The following is a 17888-nucleotide window of genomic DNA, read 5'->3' as shown; positions in this document are numbered from 1 at the left end:
AGAAGAATATAAACAAGAACAATGCAATGCAAATTACTGTAATAAACCAATGCAGAGCTCAATTCAAACTTAGACCTTGAAGTTAGACTCTCAACTTAAACTCATGCTGAAATACAACTCAAAAGTTTTGGGCAAGATGCAGTTGCATGGCATCTCACGAACATGGCAGAAATCAATTCCAACATTAAATGAAAAATAAAAACGCTTTAGGAAACTATTGCAGAGAATGGTTTTGACAATCGTATAGACAAACAAAAACAAATGTTGCATTGCATAGCATTATTTATGGAATAAAACAAAGCCTAACAACTGAATTAAAAATAAAAAGTTATAAATAAATATTTTTAAACAAACTTCCCCAAAACACATCTTCTATTGGTTGGGCAATACAGATAAATAAATAAAACAAATTAAAGAGTGACAAACACATAAATAAATAAATAAATAAATAAATAAATAAATAAACAAACAAACAATACAACAACAACAACAACAACAAACAAACAAACAAACAAATAAATAAATAAATAAATAAATAAATAAATAAATAAATAAATAAACAAACAAACAAACAAACAAACAAAACAAAACAAATGATCAAAACTGCTCCCAAAAACACTCTATACCTTCCATTGGTTGGACAATACTGATAAATAAAACAATAAAAACAATACACCAATAAATAAATGTATAAAATATTTAATAAAAACTGGTAAAAATGGTCCGAATTGTTTAAAAACAATTCACATCTTCCATTGGTTGGACAATACTGATAAATAAATAAAACAATAAATAAATAAAACAATACAACAATAAATACATATATAAAGTAATGAATAAAAACTGGTCAGAATTGTTCCAAAAAAATAAATAAAATATACATCTTCCATTGGTTGAACAATACTGATAAAATAAATAAATACAATGATAAATAAATATATAAAATAATTAATAAAAACTGGTCAAACAAAAAACACTCTACATCTTTCATTGGTTAGACAATACAGAGGCTGGCTGGCTGGATGTCATGAAACATGACCCAAGTTGGACCTCAAACGAGGTCTTCATGAGCACAAGAGCTCTTTATACATGCGGAGCAACACACCAACCTTCGTGTCACAGGAGAACGTATTTTAACATCACAAAAATGACATACTTCACCTCAATGACTTTGAAAAACCAAACGTCTCTAAAGCTTGAGTCTGCAGGGATGTCCCTGCTGTTTATCTTTGGTGTGCCACATTCTCTCCAGTCTTCGAGCTTCTAATCGACCAAAAACACTTTGGCCTCTAAATGCCTGAATCACTCTTTAGCATTTCTGTCCCTTTCTAAGAACTCTGCTGTGTTTACTGCAGAATTAAAGTATTTTTAGAAAGCGTCCTGTGAGTTACAAGGAAGGGCTTGAATAATTCTGTTTTTGAGGAAATAATACAACAAGATGACAGCCTTCTTTGGTCGGGGACCGGAGAGACAATAAGCTTAATGAGAATCCTCGGGCACATTCACGACTTTCAGTGAGCGATGCTCTGAACGCTCTCAGCTGAGACTCCGTGACACCGTAAAGGGATTCTGGAGAGGAACCTGTTCCTGACTCCTGCCTGATCCAGGTCTGCAGTGACAGACGGCAAGCTCGGGGACACCGACTGCGACCATGCACGTAAACAAATGCCTCCAATTAATTTCCATCGCCGTCAAACTCTTCAGTATTCAGTCCCGGGTGGGACGAGCATGACAGCAGCCAACGGATGTTGGTTTGAAACGCTTTGACAACCAGAGAGCAGCAGAAGAGGAGTTTGGATGGATCACCCTTCCCCTGACTATCAAAATGCTGATATCCATCCACTGATGAAGCAGTGACAACACATCAGTCATAAAAAAAGACATCACAGTGAAACAGAAGAGCGAAAGAGGACCGCACACAGAGGATACTCTTTTAAATGGCCATCTTAAATAATATTCCAAATCATAAGAAGTGTATTGGTTCAATATGCAAACAGCATATAGAACAAGTTTACACAGGAAGTGGAGATATTTACCCATTAGTCATTGTGTACCATCTCATTAGGCCTTCGACTCAAAAGTATGGCTAAAATAAAGTGTAAAGTGCCACAGTTAAATTATTGTAATTTTAATAAATAGTAAAATAATATGTATATAATATGAATTGACAGTAATAAACATACCCTTTTTATATTAAACATCACAACAGTCATTAATCATTTATTTAAGGGTTTAAATAAATAAATAAGAGTTTAAAGTGCAACACTTATGTGATTATAATTTTAATAAATAAAACTATGTTTATTTAATAGCATTTTTGTCTTTTGTTTATATTAAAAATCACAACAGTCATTGATCACTTAATGTATGGTTTAAATAAATGTTTACTAGACAAGCGTACTAGTTCAAAGTACCGCAGTTATTATAATTTTCATAAATAATACAATAATATTTATATATTAAAATGGCAGTAAAAAGACATACCTTTTTATTTTAAACATCACAACAGTCAATAATTGTTTAGTTTAGAGTTTAAATAAACAACTAAAAGTGTGCTAGTTATGTGATTATAATGTTAATAAATGAAACAATATTTATATAATAAAAGTTTATATTTTTTTGTCATTTGTTTTTATTAAACATCACAACAGTCTCATCTGTTCCATAAACCCATCACTAAATGTAAGGTATAAATGAATAAATAAATAAATAAATGTGTACTCATTTACAGCAGAATATAAATGAAGACACGGTAGATTAAAATTGATTTAATATTGACTGAATTATACAGCTGTATAGGGAGCAGTAAAGCAGCGTGGAGAGCCTGATCGCCTGGGTAGCAGGTGATTTGCTTTCTGAAGAGTTCAAATGTTTAATCATCTCATTCGTAGAGACGCTGTCAGACACTAGACGGCATGATGGAAAAGTATCAGTTATGGCATGGAGAGAAATAATCGAACACACTTGAACACTTCAGAGAGATGAAAGGAACTCCATACTGCCTCCAATGACTTCACATGCGTCTGTTTTCACTGTTCAAAAAGCAAAACACCATCTGAAAAACCATCATCCGAAATTTAAGTTATAAAATGGAATTGTGACCAACAGATTGGCTGAATTCAATGTAATTATTTTTCAGTTTCCATCAAGTATCATTATCGACTGAGCTGCAAATAAACCCAGCTGATACCATTCATCAAACATGGCGAGACCAGTCACTTTCTTCTCCGCTGTCAAGTTAAGATGCTTTCATTTTATAACAAAAATCAGCATTCTGTAATACTTTTTTTTTCTTTTGCGGAGCACAATATATATATATTTTTTCCATTCAACAAAAGTAAATGTGTATGAACGTGCTGTCAATCAAAAAAATATAATAAGAACAAACAATGTAGCACTGAATTAATCCACATGACTCACTATATTCCAAGTCCTCTGAAGTCACATGATAGCTTTGAGTGAGCAACAGACTCAAATTTAAGTCATTTATTCACAAAAAAAAAAATCGTACCATTTTCACACCCGTTTATTCAAAATTCCCAATCATTCACAACATGTGGAAAACCAAGAGCGTCACTGTCATCAAACCTGGTGCAATGCGTTTTTAACACACCATATTTGAGCTGAAGATTTGACAGTTGTCGCCGATGGCAAGATTTTCCACAAACTACGTAATGTTGCCGTGTTCCTCACACACAAAGCTATTGCATCACATCAGAAGACTAGAGAATATAATGCATGAGTCATACCGACTGCTTTTATGGTGCTTTTTTTTTGTTATTTTTGGAGCTCGAAAGCCCCAAAAAAGCACTCTGGGCATTCGGCAATGTAACTGCCTTTGTGTTCCACGGAAGAAAGAAACTCTTCTGGGTTTGCAACAAGACGAGGGTGAGCAAATGATAGCATTTTCATTTTCGGTTGGACTAATCCTTTATTGCTTTAGTAATGAAAAACACATGACCGTGCAGTGTACGTACACGCGTCATAATAAAGTATAGCCTACATTAGATAACACTCCGTAGCTTTTTAGCCCAGAGCAAGTTTTCAATTATGCAGCTCTCGAACGCCTTAATGCACATCTGAGCTCCGTTTTAATGCCATTCTCTCTATTTCAACTTTAATATCTTGACACATCATTTAACTCTAATACGCTATGCACAACATGCTAATAATTCATGTGATGCTCTACAATTAACATGTGGCATTAATATACTGACTTTTTAGCGTTATTGTTTGGCAATACAATATCTCTTTTGGGAACGCTAGCTCTGAACATTTGCCTTATGGCAGGTTGTTTAAAGGCTGTATAATAGACGGATAGAGAGAGAAAGATAAGAGACAGAAAGAGGCCGGGACAGCTGAAGAACTGCCAGAGAGACTCCAGGGACAGAGAGAGAAACCGACGGTAGAATAAAGACAAAGACAAAAAGAGAGACAGACGGTAGGGGCAGAAAGACATCTGAACCTATGCCAGGAGGGCTCATCTCCTCAACATTACCTGCTTAGCAACACCGAGCTCAGGGAATCTCCACAGTAACCAAATTGCTCCGTACCTGAGCTCCATAAATCCTCACAGAAATGCCCAGAAAGGACCGGCTTCCCCGTTAAAGTCTCTAATCTGGGGCAGAGGACTCTGGAGCCAGAGGCTCCCAGGGCTCCTTGTGAATTTTATGGCTTGAAGGTCAATCCAGCTTCTTCAGTAGTAGTGTTTCTCACAGGAGTACACCGGCAATGCACATTTGTGCTCTAAGCGACGTCATGCGTTTTTTAGGCCAAACTTTTTTTGTCACATACAGCAAACTAAAAAAAAAAATCTCCTCACTATTTGCTAGCTGCCTGTCCCCCGAACACACTGCAAACAAACCAGGTCTCTGTAAACACTAGACACCACAGGCTCCACAAACGTTAACAAAAACAAACTGGGGCAACCCGCACCATGTCAATAATATCGGTCGATTAATCGGTTATGGTCCAACGTGGTCCAAGCTAGTTATCGTTATCGGTAAAATCCACTATCGGTCGACCTCTACTTAAAATAACCAATATAGGTCATAGAGGCTCTACTAATTAACTACAATCAGGTGTACTTGTATATTGGAAAACATGCTACAGTTTCTAGAATTAAAAAAGTCATACTTTCATATTTCATGGCCATGGCTGTACCCACCGGCCATGAAATACGAAAGTATGACTTTTTTTATTCTAGAAACTGGAGCATGTTTTCCAATATACCAATTGAGGTCCGGACCTCTGTATTTTTCTGGGGTTGAGAAATAATTGCCTAATATTAACAGTACATTGGTGCTGCAAAGATATCAGACAATGTCAAGATAACAGACTTTCTCATCTGAGCTGATCATACATAAAGTCTAGGAATCAAAGTGTGAAATCTTTGTTTTAATCTTTATTTAATTCTAAAAAAGTAAAATGATTTTTTCCCCTGTATTTTATACTTTCTAAGATAGTCAAAAACTGTTGCAAACTTGACTTTCATTTCCTCCTGGATGGGTAACTATGACAACATAGAGTACGTATGTCTATTGTTAGAATTGTAAATCTAGACTCAATCACAGCCATGTCAATTTTAATCTAAAATCAAACCTTCGTTCAGCTCAGTGTGACCTTAGTCCTCCATTAATCTGTCACAGTAAATTAATTTATGCAGATTTTCTCCATCAGTTCGGCTGGAGGCCGACAGTGCGTCATAAACCCAGAAGTCAGAATATCAGTTTGGCAACAGCGACTGTGTGGAAAGATTTTAAATGTTCAACCATTTCATTGAAACCTCAACATATTACCCGATAAACGCATCACTGATCATTACGTCCCATTTATGATATTAAATCTTTCCCCACCATTGATGAAAATTTCCGCCATTTATGAGACAACGCTTCCCTGCCATTGATGGAAATTCGTGGCTTTCCATGTGTTCACTGTTATTCGGAAGGGGGCGCTATGACACATCTTCTGAAAGAGTACTGACTCTCCCGATCAAACACAGGCGAAGAAAAATCGTATGTAAGCAGATGAATATGTAAAATAACGCGATCATCAACATTAAACAGCATAAATCAAAACTGCCTAATGTTACTGAATGAAATGTCGACCCAGGACGAGCTACAGGACTGTGAAGCTTTAGGGGTGTTGATGGACTCCATCTGTGTTTTTATCATCGTCCTGAATCCCATCCAGACGTAGCCTGGGAAAACCCAGACCACTTCCGGCAAATTTAGATTTGCTCTGCAAGTGGGTCTGGCAAAGAGCCCATTGAAACCCATTTCCAATCCGTCCAAATCGCGGCACCAATCAGAAACGTTGGGGCTGGCTTTACACGATGACAGATCAGCGACGGTGACGCAGATTTTGTACATTACAGAGATGGATGCCGCCGTGGAACATCACTCGTTCAAATCATAGACAGTATATAAACAGTTCGAATCAGCTATCGCGTCTGTTTCAAGCGATTTAAAATGGTCATTTACAAAAACGGCAAAAGTCGTCAGAAGCCATTGCTACATCTTCCTGAAAAACACAAACAGAGAATTGCTGAGAGTCTCAGATGTTTCTCCGTCGCTCTGATTGGTTTTAGATCTATCCAATTGCGCCCAGAGCCATTTGAGCGACGTCAGTTGGTGACGCCCCTGTGGAAATGAATTGTCTATGGAGCTTTGCCAGACCCTAACTCAGTTACAACTGAGAGTGGTCTGGGTTTTCCCAGGCTAATCCAGACGTAGTCTTTGACAAAAATGCAAATGTTGCTTTTTAGGAAACATACCCACATTCAAGTGCTGATTAAAAAAAGGAATGCATTAAGCTAGAATAAATGTTTTTTTGTTTGTTTGTTTAAAAGCAGAGGGTCTGTTCGAGCTCTCTTTTGATATATTGCATATTCAGATATTAATACAACAACAACATTCATGCAACAATACACCATAAAAGTATGCATCAAGGAACCAAACAAAAATGTGTTTGTTTTTTCAGCCAGATAAAATGAAAGAGGAACTGCATGCTCATTGAGGTCTATATACGTTTTTTTTTTTTTTTTTTTAATTGTATTATAGTGCCATATGTCACGTCTCCGAAGTAGCATCCAAAGTTTGAAATATTCCCAAAAACCCAGATCAATCTGAAGTTTGTGAGTGAGTTTGAGATTCACTCAGAGATTAAACTCACCAAATACAGTTCGGGCCGGAACAGACTCTCGGTTCAGCCAGAAGGACACCTGGGATAGGATGACGGTCATGATGCACGGCAGGTACGTCTGAATCACAAAATAACCGATCTTCCTCTTCAGGTGGAAGTGGGCCGTCATCACAGTGTACTCACCTGTGGGGGGGGGGAAAGAGAGACTTATGGGAAACAGTCCAAAATAAGATTCAAATAGGCTTTGTTGAGTAAATAAAAAAAATAATAATTCATTACATTTATGTAGCGCTTTTCTCAGCACTCAAAGGGGAATCTCCTCAACCATTCAGCCATTGTATCAGATTCACAACATAATACATGAATCGTAATATAAATACTAAGTGATGTGAGCGATTAAAATCAGACATACAAGTGGTTACCGGTACTTGAAAAAAAGCTCAGTGATTGTCACATGACATTTAAATCAGTGGAAAATTCATTCATCAAATGTTCATCAGGGAAACCAGAAGTTTTTCTACAAAAATAAATTTACATGCAATTATTTGTTAAAAAAGATATCCTCTTAAATACTATATTTATGTAGTCAAAGGATTGGCAATGATTTAACTCCTATACAGTCTCAAAGCTTCGTAAACAAGGATAAAAGGATTTAACAAATATGAAGATCAAGATGGATCTCAAGTTTAAGTTTCACAGAGAAACTTGCGCCAAATATGCAAGGGAAAAAAAGTTTCATGATCAGTAAGAAATATTTATGGCTGATAAAATTCCCCAATTCAGTCACCATCAGCAAGTGTTACACAATCATTTGATAGTCCACTTTAGACATTCGATTTACTATACGTAACTTTGCAACTACAACTAATTCTCATTAAGAGTATTAGACTGTTAGGTTCAGGTTAGTAGAATAAGTTGACTTGACAAGTGTAAAGTGATTTATTGTCAGTATAATGTCTGTTGGGGAGCATCAAAATAAAGGGTTAGCAGATATTAAGCAGACAGTCTACTACTAATCTAATGAGAGTAAGTTAACATGTAGTTGCAAAGTTACTTATAGAATGTCTAAAGTGGACAATCAAAAGAAAGTGTTAGCAAATCTAATTTTGGATCCTGATGGGAAATCATAAGAAAAGATTAAGTAAAAAGTGGCCAGGTGAAGAAGCGGCACTCTGTAAATAGGACATCACAGAACAGATTATGAAACACATATTACGATGCATATTATATATTCTGAAAGGGCTGATGCAGGGGAGGGAAAGATACATGTAATTATAAGCTGGAAGCTTTTTGAGGGAAGCCACAATTACACCTCATCTCACGAAGCTCCGGATCAAACGATCAGGTCAGTCTGAGCCGACTCTGCGGGGACAGTTTGTTACCGAGCAAAATTACACGAAGAAAGAAAATCTCCTCGACATCATCATGAGGTTTTTAACCTCATTATCACAGAGCATTATTCCGACCGCTCGCAGCGACACACAGAAACGTGGCAGACCGCCTGGAAACGGAGAATCTCCGCCGGCAAGTGGCCCACGAGACAGAGAGAGAGACAGAGAGAGAGAGAGAGAGAGAGAGAGAGAGACAGAGAGAGAGAGAGAGAGAGAGAGAGAGAGAGAGAGAGAGAGAGAGAGAGAGAGAGAGAGAGAGAGAGAGAGAGAGAGGGAAGGCATAACCCAAGGATGGAGGAAGACTTTGGTTGCCCATGGCAACAGAAGAGAGAAATCTATCTGGTGTCTTTGGATGTTGGTGGAGGATGCCGAGCTGGCGCCATTTGGCAGAGCGGGGAAACTCCTCGTGCTTTCTGCAGAGGAAGCACTGACGGATTTTAGCCAGCTCTAATCCTGTAAATCTCATTCTTTCCTTTCCTTGTTGAACTGCACACGACATCCTCTCGGAGACGGTTCCTCCTTTCACCAGCACCGGTTATCTCAGCGCGGAGCTGCGCTGGGGAGAACGAGCACGGATGAGCAGCGGCTGCTTTAATTGAATTAACAGCAGACCACTGGAAACACAGCGAGAGGAAATGTACATGTGCACAGAGAGTTCAGGCGTGTGCGTGTGTGAGAATGTGTCGAGACTCAATAAAAAGATTTAAAAGGGAAATAAGACTGTCTCTAATGTGGAGAAAGACGACAGCTCGCTTTCCAAACCTAGCGTGATGCCTATACCTAGGCTGGATTATAAAGCAGCATCATGTTTGTTCATTGAAATAAAGCTCAATTTAAATAAAATCTGAATATTAGATGGAAAAACTTTTTTAAAGGACATTATTATGTTGCCTTGGCAACTAACTGAAATCAGTTTAAGCTGAAGCTCTAAAAATGACTGGAAAATAAATAAAACTGCAAAAATTAACCCGGCTAATAAATAAAAAACAAACTAAAACTGAAATGAAAATAAATATGGAATATATATATATAAAAGACCACAAGCTAAAATTAAACTAAAATGAAATATTGTAATAAAATATATATACTGTAAATATTGCCTTGGAAACTAACTTAAATAAGTTGAAGAATTAAAATTACTAACTGGAAATAAATAAATAAAGACTAAAACTAAATAGTAATATAAAAAACACATTTAAACAAAATAACTAAAAGTTTAACTTAAATACAATTTTAAAACTGAAAATGTAAAAATTAAATTAAAAAAATACTAAAAACTATAATAATATATAAATAATACTAAAATAACATTCCAGCAAGGAGATATAAATCCCAGAATGCATTGCAACAAGCTCACAAAAAAAAAAAAAATCTGAGATGGTGGATGTGTTGAGAGAAATGTTAAATATATTTAATTCAGTAAAAATATGTATAATATGATAAAAAAAAAAAAAAGTCTAATTAAAACTGCACTATTTGTGCTAGGCATTATTCTTATTTGTGTTTGTTGTTAGCTTAGCGGCATGCTAATGAACCATGACGTCACAACAGTAATAGACGTTCTTCCGGGTGGCAAAAGCCAAAGCGTTCCTATGGCAACGCTAGAAAATTTCTTGGAAGGGAGACCCACCGTCGGCAGTAAAAATTAAATAAAAAAAAGTTTTTTTATTAAATATAATTTAATCTTTTAAAAGTTTTTTTTATCATAATAACAACTGTTTTTAATGATATAAAAATATAATAAATATGTACTCTCTATAGCTATTTTTTCTAGCCAAAATGACGTGCTATATCATGGTCATTAAGTGGCTTTCCTGAGGTAAATGTTTTGTGACATAATTGTTCTCCAGCTGTTATATTGACCTGTTTGCGTGAGAAAACACTGATATTATGTAAGAGGAATTTACATTTCGGTAAGTTGCGTGAGAAAATGGATGTGTGGCATGAGTGACCGTGTGAAAAGTGAGTCTCACGGTCAATGCGTGAGAGTGGGCAGCCCTCTTTTACTTCAGGCAGTGACTGGCAATGAGTCTGATCTTCCAAAGAGACAAGTTTACTAATATTAGTCTCGAATTTCCTCGGCTGAAGATAAATGCTCTGCTAGGATTTTGTAGATGGACCATTTTGAGAATACACGAAGCAGAGTTGAAGGGCAAGCAGGGTTGGGAGCAGAAAGGTAAACGTTGGATGAATCATGTAATTCAGGGGATCATTAAGATTTCCTACTTTTAGCACTACTTTTGACGACACGACGTCCACTTGCTTACCTCCTCACCCACGGGAAATCGATAAACCCCTACACCTTTAGCTGTATATCTTACAGCGCAACCCCGAACACAACACGTTTTCATCATCGTTTCAACTTTGATCAACAACAATGTTTTTAACTATGTAACTGTTCCAGTAGCCGACTGGATCTCTTTAGTTAGTCAGTAGAAGCCACTCGCGTTCTGCCACCCGGAAGTATCTCGGTGCCTATTGTTTACAAACATTCTGAAATGCCGTATTGGAATCAATTGCGAGTTCAAATAAGTAGCACTATTTGTGTTTAATCTGTATCGAGTTCTAAATCAGTTGTTTATGAAGTTCTATTTTAGTTAGCAATTTGCCTTTAAAGATAGCAGCCTATTCTACAGTAGGCAGTGGACAGCAAGGCAGCTCACACTAGGTTTTGGAACAGAGCTAATGTGATGTGTGTGTGTGTGTGTGTGTGTGTTAGTAGCCACAAGTCCCGTCTGTGCACCGTGAAGATGTTAATTAAAGCGTGAAGATGACGATCGGTCACAGGAGGTCACAGGAGATGCCGTGATTCTCTCTGGAAAGCAGAGATTCCAGAACACACACACTGGCTCTGTTCCAAACCCCAGTGAGCTGCTGTGCTGTCTAATGTCTATACAAGCAGCGGCTTTATAAAACAGCATCGTAATCGCAATCGAACCCCAAGAGTGGCTGAACTAAACTGCTCTATAACTACAGTAAGTCCATTAATGCTCACTCAGGCATGCCACACAAACACAGTCAAGTTGAATAGGATAGGAGAGAATAGAGTAAAATAGAGTAGAATATAATAGAGTAGAGTAGAATAGAGTAGAATAGAGTAGAGTATAATAGAGTAGAGTAGAATAGAATAGAGTATAATATAGTATAGAGTAGAATAGAGTAGAGTAGAATAGAGTAGAATATAATAGAGTAGAGTAGAATATAGTAGAGTAGAATATAGTAGAATAGAGTAGAATATAATAGAGTAGAGTAGAATAGAATAGAGTATAATATAGTATAGAGTAGAATAGAGTAGAGTAGAATAGAGTAGAATATAATAGAGTAGAGTAGAATATAGTAGAGTAGAATATAGTAGAATAGAGTAGAATATAATAGAGTAGAGTAGAATATAGTAGAGTAGAATAGAGTAGAATATAATAGAGTAGAGTAGAATATAGTAGAGTAGAATAGAGTAGAATATAATAGAATAGAGTAGAGTAGAATATAGTAGAGTAGAATATAATAGAGTAGAGTAGAATATAGTAGAGTAGAATAGAGTAGAATATAATAGAGTAGAGTAGAATATAGTAGAGTAGAATAGAGTAGAATATAATATAGTAGAGTAGAATAGAGTAGAATATAATAGAGTAGAGTAGAATATAGTAGAGTAGAGTAGAAAAGAGTAGAATATAATAGAATAGAGTAGAGTAGAATATAGTAGAGTAGAATATAATAGAGTAGAGTAGAATATAGTAGAATATAATAGAGTAGAGTAGAATATAATATAGTAGAGTAGAATAGAGTAGAATATAATAGAATAGAGTAGAGTAGAATATAGTAGAGTAGAATATAATAGAGTAGAGTAGAATATAGTAGAATAGAGTAGAGTAGAATATAGTAGAGTAGAATATAATAGAGTAGAATATAGTAGAGTAGATTGGAGTAGAATAGAGTAGATTAGAGTAGTGTAGAGTAGAATAGAGTAGAATATAGTAGAGTAGAGTAGAATAGAGTAGTGTAGAGTAGAATAGAGTAGAATATAGTAGAGTAGAGTAGAATAGAGTAGAGTAGAGTAGAGTAGAGTAGAATAGAGATGAATAGAGTAGAGTATAATAGAGTAGTGTAGAGTAGTGTAGAGTAGAATATAGTAGAGTAGAATAGAATAGAGTATAATATAGTATAGAGTAGAATAGAGTAGAGTAGAATAGAGTAGAATATAATAGAGTAGAGTAGAATATAGTAGAGTAGAATATAGTAGAATAGAGTAGAATATAATAGAGTAGAGTAGAATATAGTAGAGTAGAATAGAGTAGAATATAATAGAGTAGAGTAGAATATAGTAGAGTAGAGTAGAATAGAGTAGAATATAATAGAATAGAGTAGAGTAGAATATAGTAGAGTAGAATATAATAGAGTAGAGTAGAATATAGTAGAGTAGAATAGAGTAGTGTAGTGTAGAGTAGAGTAGAGTAGAGTAGAGTAGAATAGAGTAGTGTAGTGTAGTGTAGTGTAGAGTAGAGTAGAATAGAGTAGAGTAGTGTAGTGTAGTGTAGTGAAGTGTAGTGTAGAGTAGAGTAGAATAGAGTAGAGTAGAGTAGAGTAGAGTAGAGTAGAGTAGAGTAGTGTAGTGTAGTGTAGTGTAGTGTAGAGTAGAGTAGAGTTGGCATGATATCTAATAATGTTGTCTATGAAGGCAGCTCCCTAGGGTTTGGCACGGAGCTGATGTATTACAGCAACACTACACTTGACACAAAGGTTCTCATTACGGATCCTGACCTCATCCTGACCTGAAGACCAATGCAGGTAATAACAGGAGAAAGACTATCGTTTCTTCACACATCATTTAATGAAGGCAAAGAAATAGCCCTCTGAGACAACTATATTTAGGGTCTTCTGAAAAGAGGCATGATGCAGCAATAAAACTTCATTTGAACTGCTGAAAACTGGCCTTCACTAGCACAATGTTCTCCTCTGAAAAGCCTCGCACACAAACTGCAATTAATGAATGTATTAAGACTTATTAAGACTGTAAAAAACAACAACAAATCTCACATAGTATTTTGTCTGTTTTTACAGATAGCATTGAGAAGATTACTTAATATATTAAGGTTTTCTGAAAAAATATATCAAAATTAAGTGAGGTTATGCCTAAACCAAATTACCAAATTAAGAAAAAAATTATCTTATTTTATTTTTGGTACTTCACTGAGATATATTTTCTTGTTTTTAGGCATAAACTAAATTTTTATTTTTCATATAGCAAGATTTAATGTCTTATGACATAGGGCCCTATCTTGCACTCAGTGCAATTGACTTTGTACACCGACACATGTATCATTCCTATTTTGCACCCGCGCACAGCAGACTTTTCCCTCCACAGACGCACGTCGGTAAATTAGGGAATGAACTTGCGCTCGGGGGGGCGGTTCAGCGCAAAGAGGAGGCGTGTTTCAGCGCAAAACTTCCCTGGTGCTATTTTCCAGTTTTAGAAAGCAATTGTGCCACTGACCAGGAAAAAAACAGTCTAAAGACAGTGGCGCGTTGCGCGTTAGTGATATGGTATTTTAAGGGCGCGTGCTTGGCCATTATGTAACGTGTTAACGCGCATACACTTTGTTTCTCTAATATAAACAGACGCAGCAGTTTTCATTTGTGCAAATCATACATTATTACAAGGAAAAATATTAACACACGAGGGAAATCATTGTTGTGTCCGTGAAGATGTGAAAAAGATCTATCTAGATTTAAAACAAAATCTAGATTAGGCTACACATTTACCCAAATTATACGCCTGTTTAACCGAAGCTAATTTGGGTGGGTTTCTCCCATCATCCCCAGTGTCACTTCTCTGTGTTTTACGGCCCTGACGAGAACGTCGGTCTCCTCGGCTGTGAACCGCTCCTGGCGTGCGCCGGCAAACCCGCCGTTATAATAGCGATCCGCCATGGAACAAGCGCGCCGGCTCTTAAAGGGAATGTGAGAGGACGCTCTGATTGGTTTATTTCACGTTACGCCCAAACCACACCTATGAATAATGAAGCTACTTCAGACCAACCCCTTTTAGATTTGCGCCAAGTGCAAGAGTAATTTATCCCGCTGGGAAAATAGCAGCAGCGCCCGGATCCGCCCACAAAGTTACTTGCGCTTTGCGCTTTGACACTTGCGTTTCAGATCCTTAAAATACGGCTTATAGTGTTTCTCAAGTAAATTCATCTCGATTTTTTAACGTTAAGATATTTGCACAGCAAAAAACAAGCAATTTTCAGTAAACATTTGAAAGCTGAATGAAGACCCGAGTCAATTATTTGCCCGAAAGAATAACGATAATATATGAAGCGCCTGACAAAGCATATTGCCATCTATATATAACCTCTTCTTCTAAGAGTGTGGAGTCCAGAGGGTTAAAACTGTTTGGTAAACATGTGAAAGTGACCAACCACAATCTCTTCATGTGTAAGTGTGTTTATTGGGCCAGAATAAGCTGTGATGAGGACTAGACTTTATGCTGATAGTCAAATGTCTGGCTATGCCGGTCTACACACATCCAAGCGCTGCAAACCATGACAGATCTGCACTGCTAATTACCACCAGCGAGTGTGTATCGCCCTCTCGCACTACAACCGTGATGCTGATCGCCATGGTGATGCTTCAACTTCTAAGCATGATGTCACTGACAGAATTCTCTCTCTCTACATGTCTCTCGTTTTCCATATTTTCTCAGGGGAAACCCGGCCTCTAGCATGTAATGATCTCACGAAAACAGACAGATCTCAGTGTGTCAACGTCATGACGGACAGAGAAGGGGTGAACAGAACTGAGAGAGGGGTAATTTTGCGATAAAATCAAGTTCACCCAAAAGTAAGAAGAAAGAAATCCTTTCTTACCACCATGTCACTCTAAATCCATACCACTTTCTGTGGTGTTTGTGTGTCATGTTGTACATCCGTCTACATTTTACCATAAAGATTTAAAAGGACATTATGAGTAAAGTAATAAAAGAATTAGCATTATTGGGTGAACTAGTCCTTTAACAATTGCTGTGTGCAAGTGAATCTAATGAAAAGGTCATGGTCACATTTATATAATAATAATAAATATAATGTATTGAATTACACATATACTGTACATTTTATGTTATGTAAGGGAAATGTGCCTAATTAATCATGAAAATAATGTCACAATGCAGCAGATCTTGAAATGAAAATGGTCGTTCCAAAACTGTATGTCTTCAGTTCTTCTGGAGAACATAAAAGAACAGTAAATTAAAGTCAATGGGGTCCCAAAAATGTAACCCTATCGACTTGTGTGTGTTCCACAGGAGAACTAAAATCATGCATTTTGACATTATTTCCATGATAATTAAGCACATTTCCCCCTCATTCTTCTCATTACTGTAATGCGTCCACACAATGTGTTGTGTTTGTGTGTGTGTGTGTGTGTGTGTGTATAATTCTCATTATTCTCAATGGTGCTTCTCATTAGATTCTCATTAATGTAATACACAAAAAAATCTTAATGGTCCTAAAAATAGGCTTCATGTTCTTTAAGGAAAATATCATTTCAAATTTCTCTTTCTTGTGATTTTTTGGGGTGATATATGGTCAGGAAAGAAAATATGCTCACTGATGTACTGACTCGGAGTGTGTCTCTGTTATCTTAAAGCCATTATCACAGCACTGATAAGCCAGAATAACACATGGGCGTCACGTACCCCGGCATCGTGTTTAAGTGCTCAGCTGACACTGCGCCTCTCAACTACACTTGGTTTTTGTAAACACACCCCTTCATTGCATCATTAATCAATGCGAAAACACACACATACACACACAGATAGACAGACCTGAAGTGGCTTTACTCTAAGTGGTTTCCGACCCTGCGGCCTCAAGGAAGAAAGGTATTAAAAAATCCTTCAGATATTGCGAACACTCAAGTGTGCAAAATGTAGTGCGCACTCAAGTGTGGCAGATGACCCAATTTTCCCTCAGACGGCATGTTCACGCTGTTGTAATGAATGATTAATATCACGTTACATGATGGAGACTTACAAGAGCCCCAGGAGAAAAGGTCCAAAGGCTCATGCATGTGTGTTTTAATGCACACGTTTGTGTGTGTTAGTGTGAGTGAGCCGCCGGTACTGGTTTGAGTACACTTACTAAGGGTGATGCAAACAGCACTTAACAAATGGGTCTGAACAGAAAACACGAATCCCGCAGGACATGGCACAGCAAAGCCATTGCTCCGACTTGGGAATTCTGTCTTAGGAAATGAAATGGAAACAATTAACAAGTATATTTCAGGCTACGGACTAGAATTAAGACTCCTCTCATTACCGTCATGTCCTCACAACTTCAGAAAGGTTGATGATTTGATTAAATTCAATTCAGATTTATATGTGCAACCACTTTTACAATACAATTCATTCTCGAGCAGCTTTACATTGAAGGTCTCGATATATTCAGTCAAGGCAAAGTTCTTATTTGTTCTTCGCTCAGGCGTAAAAAGAAATTCGAAATCGCTTTTTCAGCGATATATTGTTAGCGGATATCCCGACTGCTGAGAGCTGTGTTTAGATGTATATATGTAAAGGCACTGCACAATTTTCTTTCAATAACATAATAAACACACAGCAAAAATGACAGAGGTGAGAAAACAGCAGTTAAGAAAGCATCTGATCATAATGATATATGGATGTTTGTCCAAGTCCTGCAATTCAAATCTCCAGTCAACTCACGTTTATTTAAATAACACTTTATACAAAAGATTGAGTTAAAGCAAGCAGCTTTACAGTATTAAACAATAAGTCACTTCAGTTTTTACTGTAAAGCAGCTCTGCAGTGTGTTCACATTTCATCCGCGTCTAACCTCGACGGACTGAACAGAGGAAATGAACCGGAGAAGATTTCCATGTCAAAGGAGGCAGAGTCTCAAAGCAACTACTTATTACGTAACTGTCACATACCAATGGTAGCTCAAATCTGTTTACCAGCCGGAGCGAACTTATCCGGGAAGTTCACTTTAACAAGCCGTTTCAAACTCCTGAAACAAACTACAGAAAACTTTGTTTTGCCATGATGTTGTCATGATTGGAAATTATGTCACACTAGTTTATTCTTCAATTTCACGTTAAATATACTAAGTCCTGTGCAATCTTCAGTGCGATTGCGAGGGAGAAGAACATCTCAGATCATTTGAGATTTACACAAGAAACTTTTTTTATGAATAAAGACGTAAATGCTTTATCAATAAACTGTAAACAAACCTTAGTAATCAAGGAAGCGATGGTTTCCTTCGAATGTCTGTGCTATTAAACCAAATATGCTATAATTCAGGTGATTATAAATATGTCAATAGTTAAATTAATTTGAACTAACTTGT

The 17888-nt window shown here is 36.8% G+C and overlaps 1 protein-coding gene across 5 annotated transcripts in view; it reads right to left on the bottom strand.

Annotated features, from left to right (window-relative positions):
* The window catches only part of gabra2b (gamma-aminobutyric acid type A receptor subunit alpha2b), a 73186-nt gene that overhangs the window by 9387 nt on the left and 45911 nt on the right, over nt 1-17888 (bottom strand). For all 5 annotated transcript variants that reach the window (XM_079630875.1, XM_079630878.1, XM_079630876.1 and 2 more), the window contains one exon: nt 7174-7326. In XM_079630875.1, coding sequence (XP_079487001.1) covers nt 7174-7326 — 153 coding nt within the window. The remainder of the gene's footprint in view (nt 1-7173; nt 7327-17888) is intronic.

The sequence above is a fragment of the Phoxinus phoxinus genome, assembly GCF_949152265.1.
Source record: "Phoxinus phoxinus genome assembly, chromosome: 12".
NCBI lineage: Eukaryota > Metazoa > Chordata > Actinopteri > Cypriniformes > Leuciscidae > Phoxinus > Phoxinus phoxinus.
Note: the sequence above shows the minus strand (reverse complement) of the source record. Positions and strands in the feature narration are given on the sequence as shown.